At 42.5% G+C, this 22,742-nt stretch overlaps 1 protein-coding gene across 1 annotated transcript in view; it reads right to left on the reverse strand.

Moving 5' to 3' along the window:
* Positions 1-22,742, reverse strand: part of CIT (citron rho-interacting serine/threonine kinase) — a 702,016-nt gene that overhangs the window by 89,805 nt on the left and 589,469 nt on the right. The window contains 2 exon segments of the mRNA XM_033956569.1: positions 6,240-6,320; positions 16,648-16,776. Of these exon segments, the coding sequence (XP_033812460.1) occupies positions 6,240-6,320; positions 16,648-16,776 (210 nt within the window).

A 22,742-nucleotide genomic window follows, 5' to 3' on the forward strand; every position in this document is an offset into this window, starting at 1 on the left:
GGTCCTTTTGTCTGAGTCCTACATAGAGAGAATTACAATAGTCAAGCTGTTAAATAATTAGTGAGTGTATTAGTATATTTAATGCAGAGGGGGAAACTAGGGAACAAACTGATCATATCAATTGTAGTTTGAAAAAGGAACATTGAATTACTTGGACTATTTGTGAGCTGAAGGTAAAGTTGTTGATCAAGAATGATGCCTAAAATACAAACATCAATGAATGGTGTAACAGGAATGTCCTGTAGCTGAACTAGTGCTGGCAAATTTATCTGGCTTTGACTGGAAAAGAATATACTTGTATTTGGATATACTTGTATATACTTGTATTTGGATTTTGCTTGACTATTTTTGTGTCACACATTCTAAGTGAAGAAGGATTACAGATAGGCGGTTGTTTTATATCTTTTATGCAGCTTATTTTATACCTTAGCAACCATGGACCTCTGAGGAAGGTGTTTTCCGAAACACAGACTGTGTCAGGTCCTTTGGTTTGTTTTAAGGTGGTATTTTTAACTGCATAAATATTTGATATAATAAACATTGCCTGCATCTCGTACATAGTTGCCTGCAGTTTGTTTTTATATAAAGATTCTGCCACATAATTCATCCCGATAGAACCATCTGGGAGTCATAGTCGCCATCTGTTAGAATCTGACTTAACCGCATATGGAACATGCATGCCACAAAGGAAGCTGCAGCTTTAATGGCCAAGGCCTCAAATTGTCTCTTGAGGACTACGTCCACTTTGTGATCCGGTGCATCTTTTAACATCACACCCCTTTACTGGGAAAGGAAATTCGCTTGGTGACTTGGGTCACTAGCGAATCCATTTTAGGCTGCACAAACATCAGTTGAAATTCAGGAGTCATCAGGTACAGCTTAACCATAGTCTTAACTACCCGCGCTGAGCCCTTCGGGGACTCCCAGTGTTTCTTAATCAGCTTAGTGATGTCAGGATGCGAAGGGAAGGATGTAGTTGGAGGGTTCATAGACAAAAGCGCGCGACGACAAAGGCGCGATGACAACCCAGCGCAGACAACTGAGCGCAAGCGCGCCGAAGAAAAACCCCCCCACTTTACTTAACAGAGATCGCGCCGGCGTTGTGGGGGGTTTGGGGGGTTGTAACCCCCCTCATTTACTGGAAACTTAACTTTTTCCCTCTTTTGGGGGGAAAAAGTGAAGTTTTCAGTATAATGTGGAGGGTTACAACCCCCCAAACCCCCCACAATGCCGGCGTGACCTCTTAAGTAAAGTGGGGGGGTTCCCCCCCACACCCCCCCCGTCAGAGCCCTTTAAAATACTGTTTATCTTCATCGCGCTTCTGCCTTGCGCTCAGTTGTCTGCGCTGGGTTGTCGGCATGCCTTTATCGTCGCGCGCTTTTGACCTGTCACAAGTCGGAGCAATAGAGCTTATGAGAATTCCAATTTTAATTCCTGCAATGAATCTGCAATAATGCCCAGGAGTGAGGCAGCCTTAAATAGGCATCGCACAGTAGGGTCTTCCCCCTGGTCAAGGGCGACCATTGCCTCCTGACTGCTGGTCTCATTCTTAGAACCAGGCTCTACCAAGGAGGATGTAGCTCCCTGGGACAATATAGGCATAGAATCAGACCTCCAATCATACCAGTCGATCTCTGACTGGATATCCTGGTCCTGTTGGGCTGGGTCTGTTTTTGATTGGGGGTTGACCTGAGGGAAAATCCCCATATGTGCAACCACAGATGCGCCTATAGCAGATGCCGGAGAACCCCGATAATTTAAATAGGTATTCCACATCAGGCTCATGAAATCTGGGGTAAAGCCCTGCAATGGTGGCCCGAAAAGGAATGGGAACTTGTATACTGCCTTTTTGCGGCTTTGGCAAAAGACCCCAGCAAAGGCTCCCTATTGAAAAGGCGCTGCTAACCTCTTCAAAATAGGGACCTCGCAACAACAACCCAATTGCTGTATATAGGTTTATTAGTAATAGACAAAAGTCAGCTTACATCAGGGATCTCAAAGTCTCTCCTTGAGGGCCGCAATCCAGTCGGGTTTTCAGGATTTCCCCAATGAATATGCATTGAAAGCAGTGCATGCACATAGATCTCATGCATATTCATTGGGGAAATCCTGAAAACCCGACTGGATTGCGAGGGACTTTGAGACCCCTGGCTTACATGGAACAACAAAGTACAGCAAATTGAGCCAATGGATAACATAGAGTGGCTGGCTATTGTTATGGATCCATCATAAAGCTTAGGCCAGCCGTTGCTACTTATATACTTTAGTTCAGTAGCCTAGAGTACTACCTAGTTACAGATTACATATTCACTTTCTATTGGGTTGACACATCTATCATATCTATTGATTGTATAGTCTGCATACTTATCTTGGAGCCATATTGAAGCATGATGTCACCTATTGTCAAATCTGACTCCTTTTTATTTCCCCTGACAATGCATTCTTAATACTAAAGCTCAATAATTTCTGAGATTAGGCCCCCCTCCTTCCTGAGCTTCATTGTCTTTGGTAGGACATCTTGTCCTGCAGTAATGTTGCCTAGGATTTTCTTCTTGTTTGGGTTTGTCTTCTTGGAAAGTCCCGAAATATCCAATACTGTTAGAGTCAGCAGATATTTTCTAGCTCTGAGCAAAGATGAACTTCTTACATAAGCATATTGTTTCTTGCTGACAGGGAGAGATATGATTGTTCAGAAACGAATTCATAAGCACAATGTCTCTCTTAAAAATATAACTTTTGGGGGTCTCATAGGGGTCTTCACCTTCATTCTCATGAAAGTCTTATTCCTCATTCTCCCTCACTATGTCTTTTCTTAGGCTCCTAGGTGCTGATATGCCTGCGTTTTGCAAATTCACCTTCAGAGGACTCTGGGAAAGACAACTTCTCCTTAAAATAAGCCTCCTGTGGATCCCCAGCCCTAGAGGACCCAGAAGAGGCTATGTCCATGGCTCCCCCCTTCACGTGCACCACGGCACATGGACACTTCTTGGTCAACAATCCAGCTCAAACCTGCCATGATATAGGGGTAGAAAGGCCCGAGGGGTCCATCCTTGTTGATTTTAAGCAAAATAAAGGGGTTTTTAGGCAGATAGAGGCTTTAGAAAAAAATTTGGAAATCCAAGCTTACTACCGTGGCAGCAATCTTAGTGCCAAAACCATCCCAGGGAGAAATATTAAAAGACAAAATCTTCAAAAAGGGGTTTCTAGAGGTGGGGTCCCTATCCATGGCCCCAGGAACCATCAAAACTCCATAATTCACCCCCCTCCTCTGATTTTCCCCATAGGCTGCAATAGCCTTACTCACTCTGCCATGTGGTGCCTGCCTGCTTCAGCTCAGAACTGCTGCTGGAAAACTGGAGAAGACCTTTGCCTCAAATATTTTTCATAAAATGTGGTCTTTGGGCTGCCAGTCAGACTGATGTCGGACTGAGCCTCAAAACCCTCAACTCCTTGCGGTGAAATGGGGGGAAGACCATGCAGCCAGCGCACAATTAAGTCCCAGTGAACCAGGATGAAACCAAACAGACTGTGCTCAAATTTCTGATGAATCAGGGACGTGAGCTAGCTACAGAGAGAACGGACCTCGAGATTAAAAACATTAAAGCAGGCTGGCTACACAGGTATTCGCAAGGGTTGATCCTGTTAGCAGCAGACTTCCTGCCCTGAAGTCTGTGTCCTTTCACAGGTGGAGGTCACAAACTAGAGGGAACAGAGGGCACCAAGTCAAACTTCAATACAAATAAAAAAACTGAAAATAATAAAAAACTGCAGATCAGATCAGAAAGACATCTCATCTTGCTCTCAGAAGAAAAAACTGAGGGTGCAGGAACAAGCCCACTTAGAAGGAGGTAGAGTTGAAAGATGTGCCACATTCTTCTGCAAACAACTTGCGGATTCAAATGGATAACCCTAGTGTTCAGGACTACTAGACACATTGCACTAGAATGTGAATTAAGTTATTATTTATTGTGGTGTAATTTCTTGTGGTATACACAAATCAGTTGCATACAGTATCTGAATGTCATCCACATATATGAAGATGATGAATCCAAGCGACTGTACTAACATAAAGAGTAGTGATAGGATGGACCCCCTGAGGTACATCCGAGCCTGTGGTGAAGGGTATGGAACTTGAGTTGTTGAAAATAAATGTGAAAAATTGCAGGAGGGCCTTGTGAGACTGGGCATCAAAATGGCAGATGAAATTTAATGTGAGCAAGTGCAGTGATGCATGTGGGAAAGAGAAAGCTAAGTGATGCAGGGTTGTACGCTAGGAGTCATTGGCCAGGAAAAGAATCTTGGTGTTATATTTCATGATACGTTGAAACCCTTTGCTCAGCGTGCAGTGGCGACTAAGAAAGCAATGAGGAACTATTAGGAAAGGAATTACTGTATACAATTCTGGTCACTGCATCTCAAAAAAAGCGGAATTAGAAAAGATACAGGGAAGAAAGACAAATATTAAAGAGGATGGGACGACTTCCCTATGAGGAACGGCTTAAGCAGCAGGGCTCTTCAGCTTGAAGAAGAAACAGCTCAGGGAGATATGATAGAGATCTATAAAATATTGAGTGGAGTGAAACATGTAGATGTGAATCTCTTGTTTACTTTTTCCAAATATAGTAGGACTAGGGTGCACATGAAGAAGCTATTAAGTAGTAGATTCAAAACAAACTGGAAAAAATATTAATTCACTCAATGTGTACCGTATTTTCTCGCATATAACGCGCGCGTTATACGTGGTTTTTACATACCGCGCATACCCTTGCACATTATACGCGTGAGCGCGTTGTACAAAATTTTTTTTTACATAGTTCCCCCCCCCCGACGTTCGATTCACCCCCCCTGCAGGACCGCTCGCACCCCCACCCCGAAAGACCGCTCGCACGCACTCCCACCCGCACCACCACCCTGAAGGACCGCTCGCACCCCCACAGCCTCCCGACCCCCCCCATCATGTAGAAGCTCCTACCGGTGTCCTGCTGCTTCCTCTTGGCGGTCCCGACACCCGACACGATCGGGGCAAGAGGGAGCTTAAGCCCTCTTGCCCCAGCCAACTGCGGCACTCCCGACGCGATCGGGGCAAGAGGGAGCTCAAGCCCTCTTGCCCCCCCCCGACACCATCGGGGCAAAAGGGAGCCCAAGTCCTCTTGCCCCGCCGACTCCCCAACTCCCCGACAATATCGGGCCATGAGGGAGCCCAAGTCCTCCTGGCCCTGGCGACCCCACCCCCGCTAGTTGTTTGGGCCAGGAGGGAGCCCAAACCCTCCTGGCCATGGCGACTCCCTACCCCCACCCTGCACTACATTACGGGCAGGAGGGATCCCAGGCCCTCCTGCCCTCGACGCAAACCCCCCTCCCCCCAACGACCGCCCCCCCCAAGAACCTCCGACCGCCCCCCCAGCCGACCCGTGACCCCCTGGCCGACCCTCACGACACCCCCACCCCCCTTCCCCGTACCTTTGTGTAGTTGGCCGGACAGACGGGAGTCAAACTCGCCTGTCCAGCAGGCAGCCAACGACGGAATGAGGCCGGATTGGCCCATCCATCCCAAAGCTCCGCCTACTGGTGGGGCCTAAGGCACTTGGGCCAATCAGAATAGGCCCGGGAGCCTTAGGTCCCACCTGGGGGCGGGGCCTGAGGCAAATGGGCCCAACCCGACCATGTGCCCAAGGCCCCGCCCCCAGGAGGGACCTAAGGCTCCCGGGCCTATTCTGATTGGCCCAGGCGCCTTAGGCCCCACCAGTAGGCGGAGCTTTGGGACACCGGTAGGAGCTTCTACATGATGGGGGGGGGTCGGGAGGCTCTAGGGGTGCGAGCGGTCCTTCAGGGTGGGGGTGCGTGCGAGCGGTCCTGCGGGGGGGGTGAATCGGACGTCGGGGGGGGGGGGGCATCAGGCTTTCAGGGTGGGGACAGGACTTCAAGGGGGAGAGGAGAGTCGGGGTGGCCAGAGGAGAGTCGGGGCGGGCGAAAGGAGAGTCGGGCGGCGACGGGAGAGTTGGGCAGCATGCGCGGTATATGGGTGTGCGCGGTATATAAAAATTTCTGTACATAAATTTGTGTTTTTTGCGCGCTATACCCGTGTGCGCGTTTTACACGGGTGCGCGTTATCTATGTGAAAATATGGTAATTAAACTCTGGAATTCTTTGCCAGAGAATGTGATCATACCATGCATATTTCCTTTCAATTATATGGCTACATGTATGTGTTTACATACAATCAAATGACCTACACTTACCAAATGCCAGAGGTAGGCGGCTCCATTTCAGGTCTTCGGTACGGCTCCGTCTTCCATATGAATCCACAAATACACCAAACTCTGCAGAGTACAATATCCAAGGATCAGTCATGATAGCAATTTGCAGAAGCTCTCTCACAACAAATGATCTTGGGTATGTCATTTAAATCTCCACCACCTGAGATACAAATAGAAACAGTAAGCCCTCGGGGGGGGGGGGGGGGAGAGATAGGAAAATATTGTACCTGCATGGAACTAGCTTCAAGCTATTACTGAAAAAAGGTCTGCATTAAATCCAAACAAAAATCCTACTGTATTAACTCAAACAACAACAACAAAATTCCCAACACCTAAAGAGGACAACATTCAAAGGCATTTCTACAAATAAAACAAGATGTTATGCACAGAAATAGAATATTAGAAATTGCAGCACAAATACACATGTGCAATTATGTACACATGGCCAATGCACTCAAATATATGTACACATATCAGAGATACGTTTGGGTCTGAAGTTGGCACAAAAATGAACTTGTGTACTTCTGAATTTCCAAAAATATGTTTGTAAGTTTTCATGAGAAAAGTATTCACATTAAGATATATACTTTTCCAGTTTTCAAAGCAAAAGTTTTCCCTGTGGTTAAAAAGTACCTTCAGACCTTACACATATAGTATGTGTATTATTTGAAATTTTTCCCTATAGACAATTACCTGACAATTACATATGGCAACAAAAAATATTTTTTCGGAATCATCTGACAATACAACACATTTTTCTAAATCAGTTTTTCATACTGATTTTAGATCTATTATTAGTTTTTTTTCAGTCACATAAACTTTTAAAGTTATGACTAATGTTAGTTTATAGCATTTTAGCATATAGGGTTTTAAGAATTGCAGCATCAAAGTCAAATAAGCACACAGCATAGTATAATTATACTGGACTGTGTCACTTAGCAACCAATGTTTCTTCAAAAATGCTTAGAGTATGATTTCTTTTTGTGAGTTGTGTCTGGATTGTCACGGCACAACATCCAGCAGCAGTTGGCCATCATATTCTCATTCCAGAAACCTTGGTAGCGAAGCTCCATTAATTGAATATCCTGGTGAAAACGTTCTCCTTGCTCGTCACTCACCATACCAAGATTTTCTGGAAAAAAGTCAAGATGTGAGTGCAAAAAGTGTATTTTTAATGACATGTGACAGCTAAGTTTCTGATATGAGTCAAGGAGATTCTGAACGCCTTCCTTGTATGAAAGAGACTTATGGTTGCCCAGAAAGTTTTACACTAACCACTTGAACGCCTCTTAAGCTTCATGCTCAGCTGCTGAAAATTGCTTAAAATCTTCATCCTGCATAACAGACTTGATCTGTGGGCCTATAAATATCCCTTCATTCAGTTTTGCAGTGCTGATTTTTGGAAATTTCTTAACAAGATATTGAAAACTTGGCAAGTTTGCTTTACCAGGTTCTTCATCAACCCCAGTTTGATATGAAGAGGTGGAAGAAATATTTTATGAGGATCCACCAATGGCATAAATTTCACACTGCTTGTCCCTGGGTTATAGGTATCCCTCAGCTGCCAGACACGCTTGACATAATGTTCAGCTGTAGATCTTTTATCCCACAAGCACAGGAAATAGCAGTATTTAGTGAATCCTCTATGCATTCCCATTAGTATGCCAATGACCTTCAGATTAGTGGTTGCGCCTGCTTTGTGGAATGCTCTTCCTCTGTGCCTGAGACAGGAGAATAACCCTAGCAAGTTTAAATCTAGTCTCAAAACTTTTCTTTTTAAAGATGTTTATGAGATTTATAACTAGGACTAAACATATATAAGACTTAGACAACGGGCATATTTCAGATAATTCCCCTCTCCCTTTTGTTTTTCCCATCCTCTCTCCTTTTATTTTTATGAAATGTATCACATTCATTTCTCTTATGTAGCATGTATTACTTGTTATTTGATGTATTTTATGTTATCTTCTCCCCATGTTACTAATATTTTACATTTTTTTTTTATTATTATAAATTTTGTACAATGTTCACTGCTTTGGTATTTAAAGCGGTATATCAAGCTTAAATAAACTTGAAACTAGATGTTCCATTGGTGTGCTTTATAACTGATTGCTTCTAGTAAATTCTTCATATTCTCATACGACTCCTTTAGATGAGCAGAATGGGCAAATGGTATACTTGGTTTGGAATTTCTGTTGTGCAGTAACACTGTCTTCAAGTTTCTCTGAGAAGAATCAATGAAGACACGCCATTCATCTGGACAATGCACTTGTGACAACTGTTGAAGAGCCCGTTGATGTCATGACAAAAGCACAATGAGCCATTTACAATGAAAAATGTTAAGTTATGATTCCTTTTTCTGTAATGAGTTATATTAGCATCTTTTGCAAGCAAGTGCTTTTGCTTAAGCCTTGAAAGAAGAAGTTCTACTTTTTCTTTTGAAAGATTTAGATCACAAATAAGATCATTGAGCTCAGCTTGTGTAAAGGTATCTGGTTCTGAATCTTCATCATTCACATAATCAGGATTAGATAATTCTGGATTGTGACCAGCTGCTGCATCATCATCACATTCCTCATCATGTTCCACAGAAGCAAGTCCATCTTGTGGAAGTACAGGGACAGGCAGTGAGTCATCATGAGGAATAGGCCTAATAGCAGAATCCAGAGTAGGATATATAATTTTGTACTTAGTTTTAGCTGAGAATCCACTTGAGCTCACAAGGCCTAAATCAATACGTCATGCTCCATCCCTAGCAGTATTCAAATCCAAGCTAAAAGCCAATTTTTAAAAATCTGTTTTCAATTCTTAACTCCCACTCACTGCTGTCAGATACCTATACCCATTGTATCATTTCCTCTACCATAATCTCCCCAACCGTGAAAGGTCCTGTCTAAATTAGATTGTAAGCTCTTCTGAGCAGGGACTGTCTATTGTATGTTAAAATGTACAGCGCTGCGTACGCCTTTCAGCGCTATAAAAATAATAAATAATAGTAGTAGTAAAAGTAGCAATCTTTGATGTGGTCTCGCGGTTCCCGCCATATCATTGGGATTGCAAATGACATTGCTGCCTTTCGTCGATTCAGCCATGTTACAAAGTCCGTTGTAACAACTGGTACAGATATGTGGAGCCCAAGATTTATCCTGATCACCCAGAGACACCCAAAGTACAATCTGTATACCTTCTTCAGATCTATGGTAATTGGGCAATGTTGTGCTTTTGTCATGAATGAACCACAGACGTAACAGAAACTATCTGGATGATTAGTATAATGTCTTGGCATGATTAAGACTGATATTAATACCGTCTGTAGCATAAAAAAACAAAGACAACTGTCGTTAACCCTCCTTAAATCTGCAGAAGGGTGTCACCCAAGAAATTGGCCTGTGAGCAGCAGTCTGCCCACGTGGGATTGCATCCTTTCTCTGGCAGAGTAAGCCCAAGAAGGGGGCCCTCCGAGCACCGAAGCCATGCAGAAAAATAGAGAACTAATGGCAAAAATACCCTAAATAATAATAAAAAAGCAGATTAGAACACATATTCTGAGTTCACTTGCAGAAGGAAACACTGAAGAGGGAGCTGTTCTTCACTGCAGAAGGAGAGTTCAGAGTTTTGGGTGACACCCTTCTGCAGATTCGTGACTAATGGGAAGCCTTAGCTATGGTACAGAATCCTATGTCATTGCTATAGAATATAAATTTATTAATAATATGCAATCCAAAGTAGGGCAAAACCATCCTAACGTCTTTGATACTATAAAAATAGATGTGGTGTATGCTCATAAATCTTATGGTATACAAAAATAAATTATTATTATTATAACCTCTTTGGTAAATACAGACGCAGAAAATGTGTTCAGTTTGTCGGCGATTGCTTTGTCCTCCTTTAGCACTCCCTTTATTCCATGGTCATTCAACGGTCCTTCGCGGGTCATTTCCCCTTAATATATTGAAAGAACAGTTTGAAGTTTTTCGCCTCTGTGCATTAGTGCCACTTAAAATGGAACACTGAGGTGGAGGGCTGTGGGCTTGAGCTTCAATGTAGAAAGGGTGTCAGAAATGAAACAAAAGCTGATATGAAAAGATGGTGCACTGAGGGATCACCACCAGGATCCACAGCTGCCTCAGCCTTCGGACCCCAAAAAGGATCTCAATTATCCACAAATGCATTGGAGCTTTATGATAACAAAGGCAAGTAAAGAGACTTCCAGTCCTTCCAGTTCTGCTCCAAAGGATTACACTAGGAGCCAGTGTGGTATGAAGCGGAGACACCTGCTTGGGACATGAAAACCTCTGAGGCAAAGCCGGCGTGCTCACAGGCAGTGTAGCGCTTCCTGGGTCCCCTAAGTAGACTTTTCACAAAAGACTGACAAAATCGGAGAAACTTGCACCTGAGCTCCCAAGAACCCCTGCAGAACCATAAACTGAAGAAGTAGGACCTCCTCCGCCATGTATTGCGTTTTGCCCCCTCACTACATGTGGCCTCTGAATGGAATCTCTTCCCCACAGACTGGATATTTAGGGGTTCTACTGCTCTGGACAACTGAAGACAGGTTTAGTCTGTAGCTCCCGCCCCTTTCTTCCATGTCCCATGAAACACATCTACTCCTCAGCTGGTAAATCTATACAAAACCACAGGAATTAGGGCTAGACTGGCCTGGGACATCCATTGCAGATAATCTCTATGCAAAACAAGGAGTTTTGAGGCAATAAAAAGCACACACACACAAAAAATCACTAAAAATCTAAGATAGTCGCTACCAGATAATTCGCGCCAAGAAAGACCCATGGGCAGTGGCATACCTAGCATATGTGACACCCGGGGCCCATCATTTTTTGACACCCCCCATCTATATGAAAACCATGATTTTTAGTAACAATCCACATATCGCACAACAAGAGTGTACCTAGGAAAAGGCAGCATCTTAAACACTGCAGTGAGCACTAGAACACCAACACATACATTGTAAAACTAAACAAGCCAGATCCCGCACAGTCAATTGATCCTGCAGTCAATGCCAACTGAAAACTATGTTGTTTTCATACACACAGAACAGAGATACACCCTCGCCCAATATGGAATAATCACAAACTAAAAATAGAAATATTTAGACAAAAGTTAAACTGAACCGCCAAGAAACCAGACTCTACATACAATGCAACACCACAACACCACAAAAACAGTAACACATGTCCTCTAATACTGTGCAAAATATAAAGACAGTAGATGTAAATTTTAAAAAAATGATACATAACAATCACCACTTTACAAATTAACAAATAAAAATAAAACAAATAATGAGAAATAAGAAAATACAATTTTATTGGACTAATCCATTTTTCAATTAGCTTTCAGAGGCCAAATCTTTCTTCAGAACAGTACTGTTATGGTATCCTGTCCTGACCTGAGGAAAAGGGTTTAGTCCAAAAAATTGCCTTATTTCCATTTCCTATTTATAAAATTTTATCAATACAGTTACAATACTACTTGAGTCTAAGTAAAGCAATAAAAAAATCTTTCTACCTTTTGTCGTTTCTGCTTTAATCATCTTATCTTTGCTCTCTTCTTTCTATGCAGTGTTTGTCCTCTCTCCTTTCCATGCAACATCTGCCCTCTCTTTGCCCCTTCCACCCAGCTTGTGCCCTCTCTCTCTACCCCTTCCATCTACTGTCCACTCTCTCTCTGCCCCTTGCATACACTGTCTACCCTTTTTCTGCCCCTTGCATTCACTGTCCACCCTCTCCCTGTTCTATATGGCATCTTCCCTCTTTCTATGTCCCTTCAATAAACTGTATATCCTGTGCCCTTTCTCTCCTTTGTACATGATTCATTTTGGCTTCACCCCCTCCCCTATGCTCTGGCATCTCTCTCTTCTCCTTTCCTTCCTTCCCACTCCATCCTATGGGCTGGCATTTCTATCTCCTTCCCTTCTCTCCCCCATGCCCTGGCATCTCCCTCCTAGCTCTCCCTCTGACATCTCCTCTCCTTTCTTTCCCTATGGTCTGGCATTTTGTCTCCTTTAGTTTCTCTTCCTTCCCCCCATGCCCTGGCATCTCTCTCCTCTCCTTTCGTCTCACCCTCCCACTCCATTATCTAGCATCTCTTCTCCTTCCTTTCACCTAGTCTGGCATCTGCCTCCTTCCCCTCCCCCATGACATCTCTCCCCCCCTCCATGGTCTGGTAGCTCCTTTCCTTTCCTCCCATGGTCTTGGTATCTCTTTCCTCTCCCTTCCCTGGTGTTCCTTATTCCCTCTTTCTCCCAAATTGGGTGCTGCAGCAGCACTTCTCTTCCTCTCCACCCTCCCCAATTGGGTGCAGCAGCAGCACTTTTCTTCCCCTTCCCAATTGAGTGCTGCAGCATTTCTCTTCCCCCTTTCCCCCCAAAAATTGGGTGCAGCAGAACATTTCTCTTCCCCCTCCCCGCCCCCATTGGGAGCAGCAGCAGCACTTCTCTTCCCCCTCCCCCTCCCCAATTGGGTGCAGTAGCAGCACTTCTCTCTTGCCCCCTCCCCAATTGGGTGCAGCAACAGCATCTCTCTTCCCCCTCTCCCCTTAGGTGCAGCAACAGCATCTCTCTTCTCCCCTCCCCGGGTGCAGCAGCAGCAGCATTTCTCTTCCCATCTCTCCCATTGGCGGAGTTGCAAGCTTCCCTCCATCGCTGACCTCTTGCTGCTCTTCCTTGCTTTGGGCCTTCCTCGTTGCCAGGTCCTGCCTTCGCGGAAACAGAAAGTAGGCAGGACCTGGCAGCCAGGAAGGCCTGTAGCAAGGAAGAGCAGCATGACAAGTTTTAACTTCCCTCCGTCGCTGACCTTTCTCCCTTAGCTTCCCTCCTTCGCTGACCTTAGCCCTAGCGAACTCATGCTCCGGGCTTGAACGTGTGTGTGCCTTCTCTTCTCCTCCCTCCCCAGAACGTACTTCCGGTTTTGGAGGGAAGAGAAAGGAAGCTGGCACGCACACCTTAAAGCCCCGAAGCATGAGTTCGCTATGGGCTAAGGTGGGAAATCGCCAAGCTGGTGAGAGTTGGGGGTTATTTTTTTTTTTTAAATGTTGAGCAGCGGTAGGATTTGCGATAGTTGGCAGCTGGGCGATCATCTAAATCAGGGGTGTCGAAGTCGGTCCTCGAGGGCCGCAATCCAGTCGGGTTTTCAAGATTTCCCCAATGAATATGCATGAGATCTATGTGCATGCACTGCTTTCAATGCATATTCATTGGGGAAATTCTGAAAACCCGACTGGATTGCGGCCCTCGAAGACTGACTTCGACACCTGTGATCTAAATTAACCAGGTGCAGTGCCTGGATAAAAGGCCCTAGGGCAGTGGTAGGCAAACTCATTAGTTAAAAGAGCCAAAATCAGTAGTACAACAATTAAGATTTGAGAGCCATACCCCGTGCCCACTTGCGCTACGACGGCTACGTCAACCCGACTGACACCCCGCTCGTCCGCACGTAGTCGAAATCGATTCATGGCAGAGCCTAGAGAATGATAGGGGGAAAAAATTTGTCTCCGTCTTCTCCCCGTCAGCTCGGTCCCCATCCCCGCAAACTACCTGATTCCATCCACACAAGCCTTGAATTGTTTTATATTGAACTTATTATATTAAAGTATAAAAAGAAACAATATTCTGTACAATTGTCAGTTTATAAATCAGCGTCTTCTCCCCACTCTCTCTTCCCCATTTCCCTTCAGTGTCCTCAGCCCACTCTCTCTCCACTTTCCTTCAGCGCACGCACATAAAAACAAGCAAGTAATTTTATATCATTTTCATTCTATTCATTCATAGAAATTAAAGTCTAAATAATGCCAGTCACATAACAAAATATGATTTTACAAAAATAATTCCCTGCACAGTCAAGCCTGCAAGGATTACTAGATGTCTTTCAGCAGCTCCCCTCCTTCCCCCTTATCTTCGTGGCCAAGTCAAAATGATCTACCAACAATAAAATTTTAAAAACACAAAGCACACTGTACGCAGAGAAAATGTTAATTATCATTTATATTCCGCAGGTTTTCAAAGAGGTCAAGGCAGATGACTTTATGCAATGTCACCTCTGTAACAACTATACAAAAATAAACAAATGTATCCCCTCCCTTTTTTCGAAACCACAATAGCGTTTTTAGCACACGGAGCTGCGCTGAATGCCCCACGCTGCTCTCGATGCTCACAGGCTCCCTGCGCTAAAAAACGCTATTGCGGTTTAGTAAAAGGGGGCCATAGTGCAAAATATAGACAGCATACATAAATTCTCAAAACGGACACATTTTGATCACTGAATTGAAAATAAAATCATTTTTCCTACCTTTGTTTGGTAATTTCATCAGTCTCTGGTTGCACTTTATTCTTCTGACTGTGCATCCAATATTTCTTCCCTTCTTTCAGCCTCCTGTATGCTTCCTCTCCTCCAGACCTCATTCCCTCCCCCAACTTTTTCTTTGCTTCACCTTGCCCCCTTCTTTCTTTCTCTCTCCATGCCCCCTTTCTTTCTGTATGTCTGTCTTTCTCTCTCTCTCTCCGTGCCCACTTCTTTCTTTCTCTCTCCATGCCCCCTTTCTTTCTCTATGTTTGCCTTTCTCTCTCTCCGTGCCCCATTTTTTTCTTTCTTTCTTTGTTTCACCCTGCCCCCCTTTCTTTCTTTCTGGCTCCCTGTCCCTCCCTTTCTTTCTGGCTCACTGCCCTCCCCCATGCCACCGCCATTGGGAAACGTGCTGCCACCGCCGCAGGGGAATAGATTGCCACTGCCGACATCGGGAACAGCTGGTGCCGAGTTCTCCCTGCTTTTCTTCCCCGCGGGGCCGACCAACTCTCGCCACCCATCAATTCTAACGTTGGAGAGGACGTTCCATGCCAGCCAGGCAGTGATTGGCTGGCCCAGAACGTCCTCTCTGATGTCAGAATTGACGTCAGGTAGCGAGATTTGGTCGGCCCTGCGGGGAAGAGAAGCAGGGCGATCTCAGAACACGGCGCCGGCCTGTTTCCCGATGGCGGCGGTGGCTTGGGGGAGGGCAATGAGAAGGGAAGGGATGCAAGTTGGGCATCCCTGCTGTAGACGAGCTGCGAGCTGCAGTTTGCCGACCACTGCCCTAGAGAGAACACTGGAGGGTGGCCGGCTGTGCACCCCCCTCCCCCCGGTACGCTACTGCCCAGGGGAACTTAACTGAAAAATAAAAAATGTTAAAAAAGGGGTTTTGGAGGTGGGGGACCCTAACTCAAATCCCAGAAACTATTGAATCTAGATTTTTCAGACCTCACCCCCACAAGGAATAATGGAAGTACTCACTGTGACTTCTGGTGCCTGTCAGCTTGCAGTAGCCTGCCTGCAGGGAAAGGAATTCTGCCTCAGAATGTGCCCCATAGCCTGTGCTTAAGCCTCTGATAAATCAGCAGGCAAACAAGTTCCCAGGGGAATAGACCCCAAGCTCCTGAAGGAACACAAAGAAGGCTGGCTCCAAAGGTACTCCACAAGATTGGCCTGTGAGCAGCAGTCTGCCCATGTGGGATTGCATCCTTTCTCTGGCAGAGTAAGCCCAAGAAGGGGGCCCTCCGAGCACCGAAGCCATGCAGAAAAATAGAGAACTAATGGCAAAAATACCCTAAATAATAATAAAAAAGCAGATTAGAACACATATTCTGAGTTCACTTGCAGAAGGAAACACTGAAGAGGGAGCTGTTCTTCACTGCAGAAGGAGAGTTCAGAGTTTTGGGTGACACCCTTCTGCAGATTCGTGACTAATGGGAAGCCTTAGCTATGGTACAGAATCCTATGTCATTGCTATAGAATATAAATTTGTTAATAATATGCAATCCAAAGTAGAGCAAAACCATCCTAACGTCTTTGATACTATAAAAATAGATGTGTATGCTCATAAATCTTTTGAATCTGTATTTATTAACTGAATTTATTAACTGAAATTTGATATACTGCCCAACAGTGAAGAATACAGAATGAAGTACAGTAAATTAGAGTAAAACAAAAACTCAATACAATAGAAACAAATTAGAATATCTATTATGAATTATCTTGAAAAATATAGGGCCTGTTTTACAAAGCCGCACTAGCGACTTCATCGCAGTAATGGCCCCGAAGCCCACAGAGATTTAAAAGGCTTCAGGGCTGTTGTTGCGCAGCTTTGTAAAACAGGCCCATAGATTAGAGCAAATGTTCATTTTATTTCTTCTTTTCTAATGATCAGCTGTAAACATATAGTCACAACTACTCAGTGCAAAGTGTCAGTGGGCGTCTTAATCTCAAAATTAAATTGCTATGTTCTTGCATTCATATTTTGCAATATTCTAAGGTGAAGATGCTATCTTCACCCTGAATTCACCAGTTGTGTGATTTCCTCTGAAAGAAAGGGAGTCAAACACATTCCAAGGTCTTATACTTACCATGGAAACAGAGCAAATATTCTTCTCTCTGTCCTGTAATGTTAACTTGCATAATGGCAATTGGAAAACTGTTGGTTGAAGAGGCAAAAATGGCAGAGGCTAATGAATGGTCATTTTTATCCAGGAATTCTGTGTGTGAGAAAGAGAGAGTCATAAATATTTTATATGAGGGTCTCCTGCATTAGAAACACAATAGAGGAGTGGTATGGTGGTCAGAGCTGCTGCCTCAGCACCCTGAGGTTGTGCATTTGATCCCAGCCTGCTCCCTGTGACTCTGGGCTAGTCACTTACCCTCCATTGCCCCAGGTACCATTATTAGATTGTGAACCTGCTATGACAGATAGGGAAATACTTAAGAATATCTAATTACTATTCAATGTGTTGTAAACCACTTTGGGTGAATCTCTTCATGAAAAGTCAGTTGATAAATAAATAAATAAAAAGAGATTAGGCTCTTACCTTGATAATTAATTAAAAAATTTATATACTGCATACAACTATGCAGTTTCCATATCACATACATAAAAATCTTGTTTCCCTCCGATTATCACATATAACATAGACATGTCTAAACAACATCGTTAATCGTCCCTATTATAATAGGGATATAGCACAAATTCAATCAATTCAGAAATACAAGCAAGCTTTAAATCATACACTGATGTCAGAAAAATTCTAAAAGGCGATTATCAACTGAAATATCTTTTCCAGTAGATAGGAATATACCATTAGGGCACTCTGTCCGTTCTCATGAGCATACTGCAGAAAGATGTCAATCACAGCTTTTGAAATCTCCTCCTTTTCTCAGGAGTCTGCTGCCTCCTTCAGTTCATTTCAAAGCATGTAAGAGCTCTAGAGTAAAAGACAAAGACAAGGATATGGGGAACTCCCCAAAACTAAGGTCCTGATCTGCTCATATAACATAACAGTCAATAGTGAAACTGTAATTTATTTATTTATTCATTTTTATAGCTCGTCCTCCCCAGGAGCCCAGAACGGGTTACAAGCATACACAAAGTTTTCAGGAACAGAGATACGCACATTACAGTGAATAACATGCTACAGGATCAAAACACAAAGCTATAGAATCAATAACTTACAACTTATAGAGAATGTGACTAAGAACAAATGCTTTGCAGAATCTAAGAAAATAAATCATAGAGTCATGAATGGGTATTAACATATCTTCAGTGAACAGTAGAAGAACTGGTTAGCAGGCAGAGGAATTCTGAGGTAAGGTACATTGAAGCAAGGTTTGTCAAAGTTTGAGACCAGAATTGATCCGGTTCATGAAAAGAAGCGTCTTTACTGCTTTCCAGAAGGTCAGTAGTTTATCAATTGCCCTAATGACAGGAGGGAGTTGATTCCATAGTTTAGGTATCCTATAGGAATATGATCGCTTTTGGGCTTTCTCCCGGTGGAGGCTGTTTGCTGGAAGGTTGGAAAGTCTGAGTTCCTGTTGTGAACGGAGGGACCGCTGAGAGTGGTATATTGGGAGTTTCTTCACTACATAGGCAGGTGTCATGTCGTGGAAGCGTTTAAACACTAATACTAGTTGTTTGAAGATATTGTGTTGGTGTATTGGGAGCCAGTGGACCTGGATCAGTGCTGGGGAGATATGGTCGAAAGGGCCAAGTTTTTTAGGAATTGCACTGCAGCATTTTGGACTCTTTGTAGATGGTTCTGCTCTTTGGCAGGTAGACCAGTGTAAAGACCACTGCAATAGTCCAGGTGAGATAGAACAAAGCCATATAACAATTGGGTGAAGTCAGAATCAGTGAAGTAACAGTGGATGGGTTTTAGTTGCTATAAGTAGTAGAAGGAGGAGGATACTACCTTGGAGATTTGTGTTGAAAGAATCAGACCAGGGTCCAGTGTAATGCCCAACCTGGACACTTGGTCTTGGGGTACCAGAGTGGTGTTGTCCTAGGAGTTGCAAGGATGAGAGGCAGAGCATGAATCACGGTGAATCTATAAAAGTTCAGTTTTGGACGGGTTCAGTTGAAGTTTGTTGGTTGTCATCCATGCTTTAATGTCCATGAGGCAAGGTTGTAGGGTCTGTGGTTGTAAGGACCGCTCCTTGCCTAGAGGGGTGTAGAGCTGTATATTGTTAGCGAAGGAGTGTATGTTGATTCCATGTTTATTTGCAATATCAAGGATTGGTCTGATGTAGATGTTGAATAGAAGTGGGGATAAAAGTGCACCTTGGGGAACTCCATATTTTGTGGTTCTCAGTTTAGAGAATACAGAGTTCGTTAGGATGCATAGTTGTCTTTGGTGCAAGAAGGATGAGAACCAGGAAAGTGCTGTATTCTTGATCCCAATCTCAAATAATCTGGATAGTAGGATCTCATGGTCAAGCGTATCAAAGGTTGCATTCAAGTCCAATTGGATGAGAAGTACATACTAACCTTTGTCCATGTAGCTCCAGCAGTCATCTATTAAATCTAGGCGTACTGTTTCAGTGCTGTGATAGCTTCTGAATCCAGATTGGTGAATGGAGAGGGCATTCTGGTTCTTAGTGGAGCACTGTTTTTTCAAGGAGCTTTGATACAAAGGGAAGATTGGAAACTGGCCTATAATTGCTTGGTGTGTCTGGATCTAGGGAGGGTTTCTTTAGTAATGGTTTGACCACTAAAGCTTTCCAGGGTGTTGGAACTTCCCCTTTACACAATGAGGCATTGATTAAGGGAAGGATTGATTTGAGGAAAGGAGGGTGTGTGGGCATAAGTCAAGAGCTGAAGTGGTGAATTGATTCCAAATTTGATTTGAGTTCTGCCAATGAGATTTCATTGAAGTGGTTGAGAGATGTTAACGGGATTTGTTGGATTGGCGCAGAATTCAGTGAGGAACTGTAAGAAGATGTGGATAGGTCGAGGTTGTTTCGGATCTTTTCTATCTTCTCTTGAAAGAAGGAGGTGAAAGATTCTGTATCCACTCCTACAGACTGATTGTTAGTGGGACATTGGGCTGATGAAAAGAAGTTCCTGGTCAAAGAGAAGATGCCCCTGGATCGGTTGGGAAATTTCATGATTAGTTGGGTGTAGTATTTTTCTTTAGCTCTTGCTTCTTTGTAGATGTTTGTGAGAAAAGCTCTAATGATTGTAATTCTAAAGCCAGAGACCCAATTGATGTAAGCAATTATAGACCAATTTCGTTAATTAACGTTGATGTTAAGATTTATGCTTAAATTTTAGCAAGTAGACCAGCAAATATGTTGCCGAAATTGATTGCATCAGAGCAAACTTGTTTCATTGCAAAACAACACTCTGCAAACAATATCAGGACGTGTTTTCAGATGTTTCAAATTGCGGCAAGTAGACTAGCAAATATGTTGCCGAAATTGATTGCATCAGAGCAAACTGGTTTCATTGCAAAACGACACTTTGCAAACAATACCAGGATGTGTTTTCAGATGCTTCAAATTACTAAGTCCTTAGAGTCACCTGCTTTCTTGGTATCATTAGATGCTGAGAAAACGTTTCACAGTTGAATGGTCATACATGATGGATGTGCTAGCTTGGTTTAGATTGGGCAATAATTTTTGCAAAATGGTAAAGGTACTTTACACGTTACCTGGTGCTAGATTATATATATATATATATATATATATATATATATATATATATATATATATATATATAACTGTTTGTCAGCATGCTTTCCACTACAAAGGGTAATTAGACAAGGTTGCTCCCTATCGCCACTGCTTTTTGATCTAGATCTTGAGCCACTATTTTTGGCAATAAGACAAGAGCCCAAAATTAAAGGAATCCCTTATGGTTCTGAAATGTATAAACTAACTGCATATGCTGATGATGTGTTTCTCTATCTCATGGAACCTTCACAGACTATTCCAATATTACTTGAGGTTATTGATGATTTTGGTAACTTCTCTGGCTACAAAATAAATTGGTCAAAGTCAGAACTAATGCCAGTTAATGTGTTAAGTTATCAAGATCTATTTAAATAATTTTCTTTTAAGTGGAAGCCAAATGGCTTTAGATATCTAGGAATATAAGTACACTCCACCTTGGATGAAACAATTAAAGCTAATGTGTGATACAATAAAAGATCTGATAAGAAAACTCTTGCCTAAATGGTTATCCTGGTGGTGATGCATGGAGATTGTGTGAATGACCATAGTACCAACAATTCTGTATTATCTAAATATAACCCCTATCTATTTTTCACCAGCATTGTATAAGGATTTGGACAAAGATATCAGTAGATTTATCTGGCAAAGCAAACAGCCAAGGATTGCTTTAAAACCTTACAGCGTACTAGGGAATATGCTAGACTGAATTTACCTCATCTTTACAAATATCATAGTGCTTACATACTAAGACAAGCTATTTATTGGCTAATGCCTGATCAGCATAATTTGCCAAGTGGTGTATACTAGAAAAAAAATGTACTTAGCCCAATTAGGTTGCAAGATCTAATTGGTGTTGTGCTCCCACAATTTTTGAAATTAAACTCTATTATAAAGTCTATTCAGAAGGCACTTGTTAAAATTGATTCCCAGTTGGATACGCCTTTTGGAAAATCAATTCTCTGTCCTCTATGGAGTAATAGGAATATCTGTATTGATGGGAAATGTATCATATGGAAAGAATGGATAGAACTGGGTATATACATCTTATCTGACATAGTAAAATCAGGATGTTTGAAGCCATTCTCAGAATTACGTACTAGTTATCAAATTTAGATTTTTGCATAGCTTCAAATGATTACAGCATAGGCTTGCCATCATAAAGTTCAAAAATCCCGTTAAGTTCACCAGAAACAAGTATTATTTCAATATGTAAAAAAATATTGGGGTTAGATCATATAGCATCAAACTGGTATAAAGTACTTGTATATTTGGAGCAACGAAAAATACATTGATGGTTTACGTGACATAAGGTCACGGAAACTATATCTGATGATCAACAGAAATTCATGTTCCTTAAACGCATCCAATGTTGTCAGTTCGCTTCCATGAAACAATCTCTATTTTTTGTGATTAGACGTGTAATATGGACTCCTGTAAGATTAAACAAAATTAACTGAGAATACTCTCCTTTATGTTGGTCTTGTGGGCATGAAAAAGGAACATTAGATCACATGTTATTCTATTACCCTATAGTTCATGACTTCTGACAACAGTTGTGGAGTCATGTTTAAGCAGTATTAAATATAAATGTTCCCTTAACATACACTGGAGTGATCTTTAATCTCTTTGCTTCAGTTGATAGCACTAAAATTCATAAAAGACTAGTAGCTATACTAACTGCTGTAGTAATCCTAACCTTTTTGAAAACTTGGAAAAATGCATCCTTGTTATCTTTCCAATTTTGGTGGAATTCAGTGTTTAACTGAGAAATATGAAGCGGTCATAATGGAAAACAGAGGTAAAGTGGCCAAATTTAGATTTTTATGGGCAGGTTAAACAAGTTCTTCTCGTCGGTCTTCACGAGTGAGGACACATCGAATGTACCAGAACCCGAAGAGATCATAAGTGGAGATCAGGAAGAAAAACTGGTGCATATAGAGATAATATCAAACAATAATTCCCACTTAAGCTAGAATGTGTATGAAAGTTCTATTTTACTAACAGGAGTAAGCCTCAGTAATGGAGCCTACGCGTAGTCAAATTCAATGACTGAGGTATTCAGCGTAGTTGTTTGTTGCTCCTTATTCTCCAATCATTGGCTTCACTCCTTCACTCCTATTATTTTACTTTATTTATCAAAAGACTAAAACTAATATAAATTAGTGATTATTATTTAAGGTCGTTTTTTTAGTATATAAAAATGCTGTAATTAGTTCGTTTCCATTCCTTTCATTACATTCTTGTAAACTTCATGAAACTGCATTCATTCATTTAACTCCAAAGGTTATTAATTCTTATTATATATTGATAGTTAAGCAACATTTCTTATTTAGAAATTCTTATTAATAGTTGAGCAACATTTCTTATTTTAGAAAGCCTACTTATCTTGAGTCAGCGCTTGTATTACAGAAAAGCCAACGTGGCCAACGTTTCGTGGGCAAAGATTCCAACCCACTGCATCAGGGCCGAATATTATGGAAAACAAGCCGCTGAAAAA

Source organism: Geotrypetes seraphini, chromosome 8 (genome assembly GCF_902459505.1).
Source record: "Geotrypetes seraphini chromosome 8, aGeoSer1.1, whole genome shotgun sequence".
Lineage (NCBI taxonomy): Eukaryota > Metazoa > Chordata > Amphibia > Gymnophiona > Dermophiidae > Geotrypetes > Geotrypetes seraphini.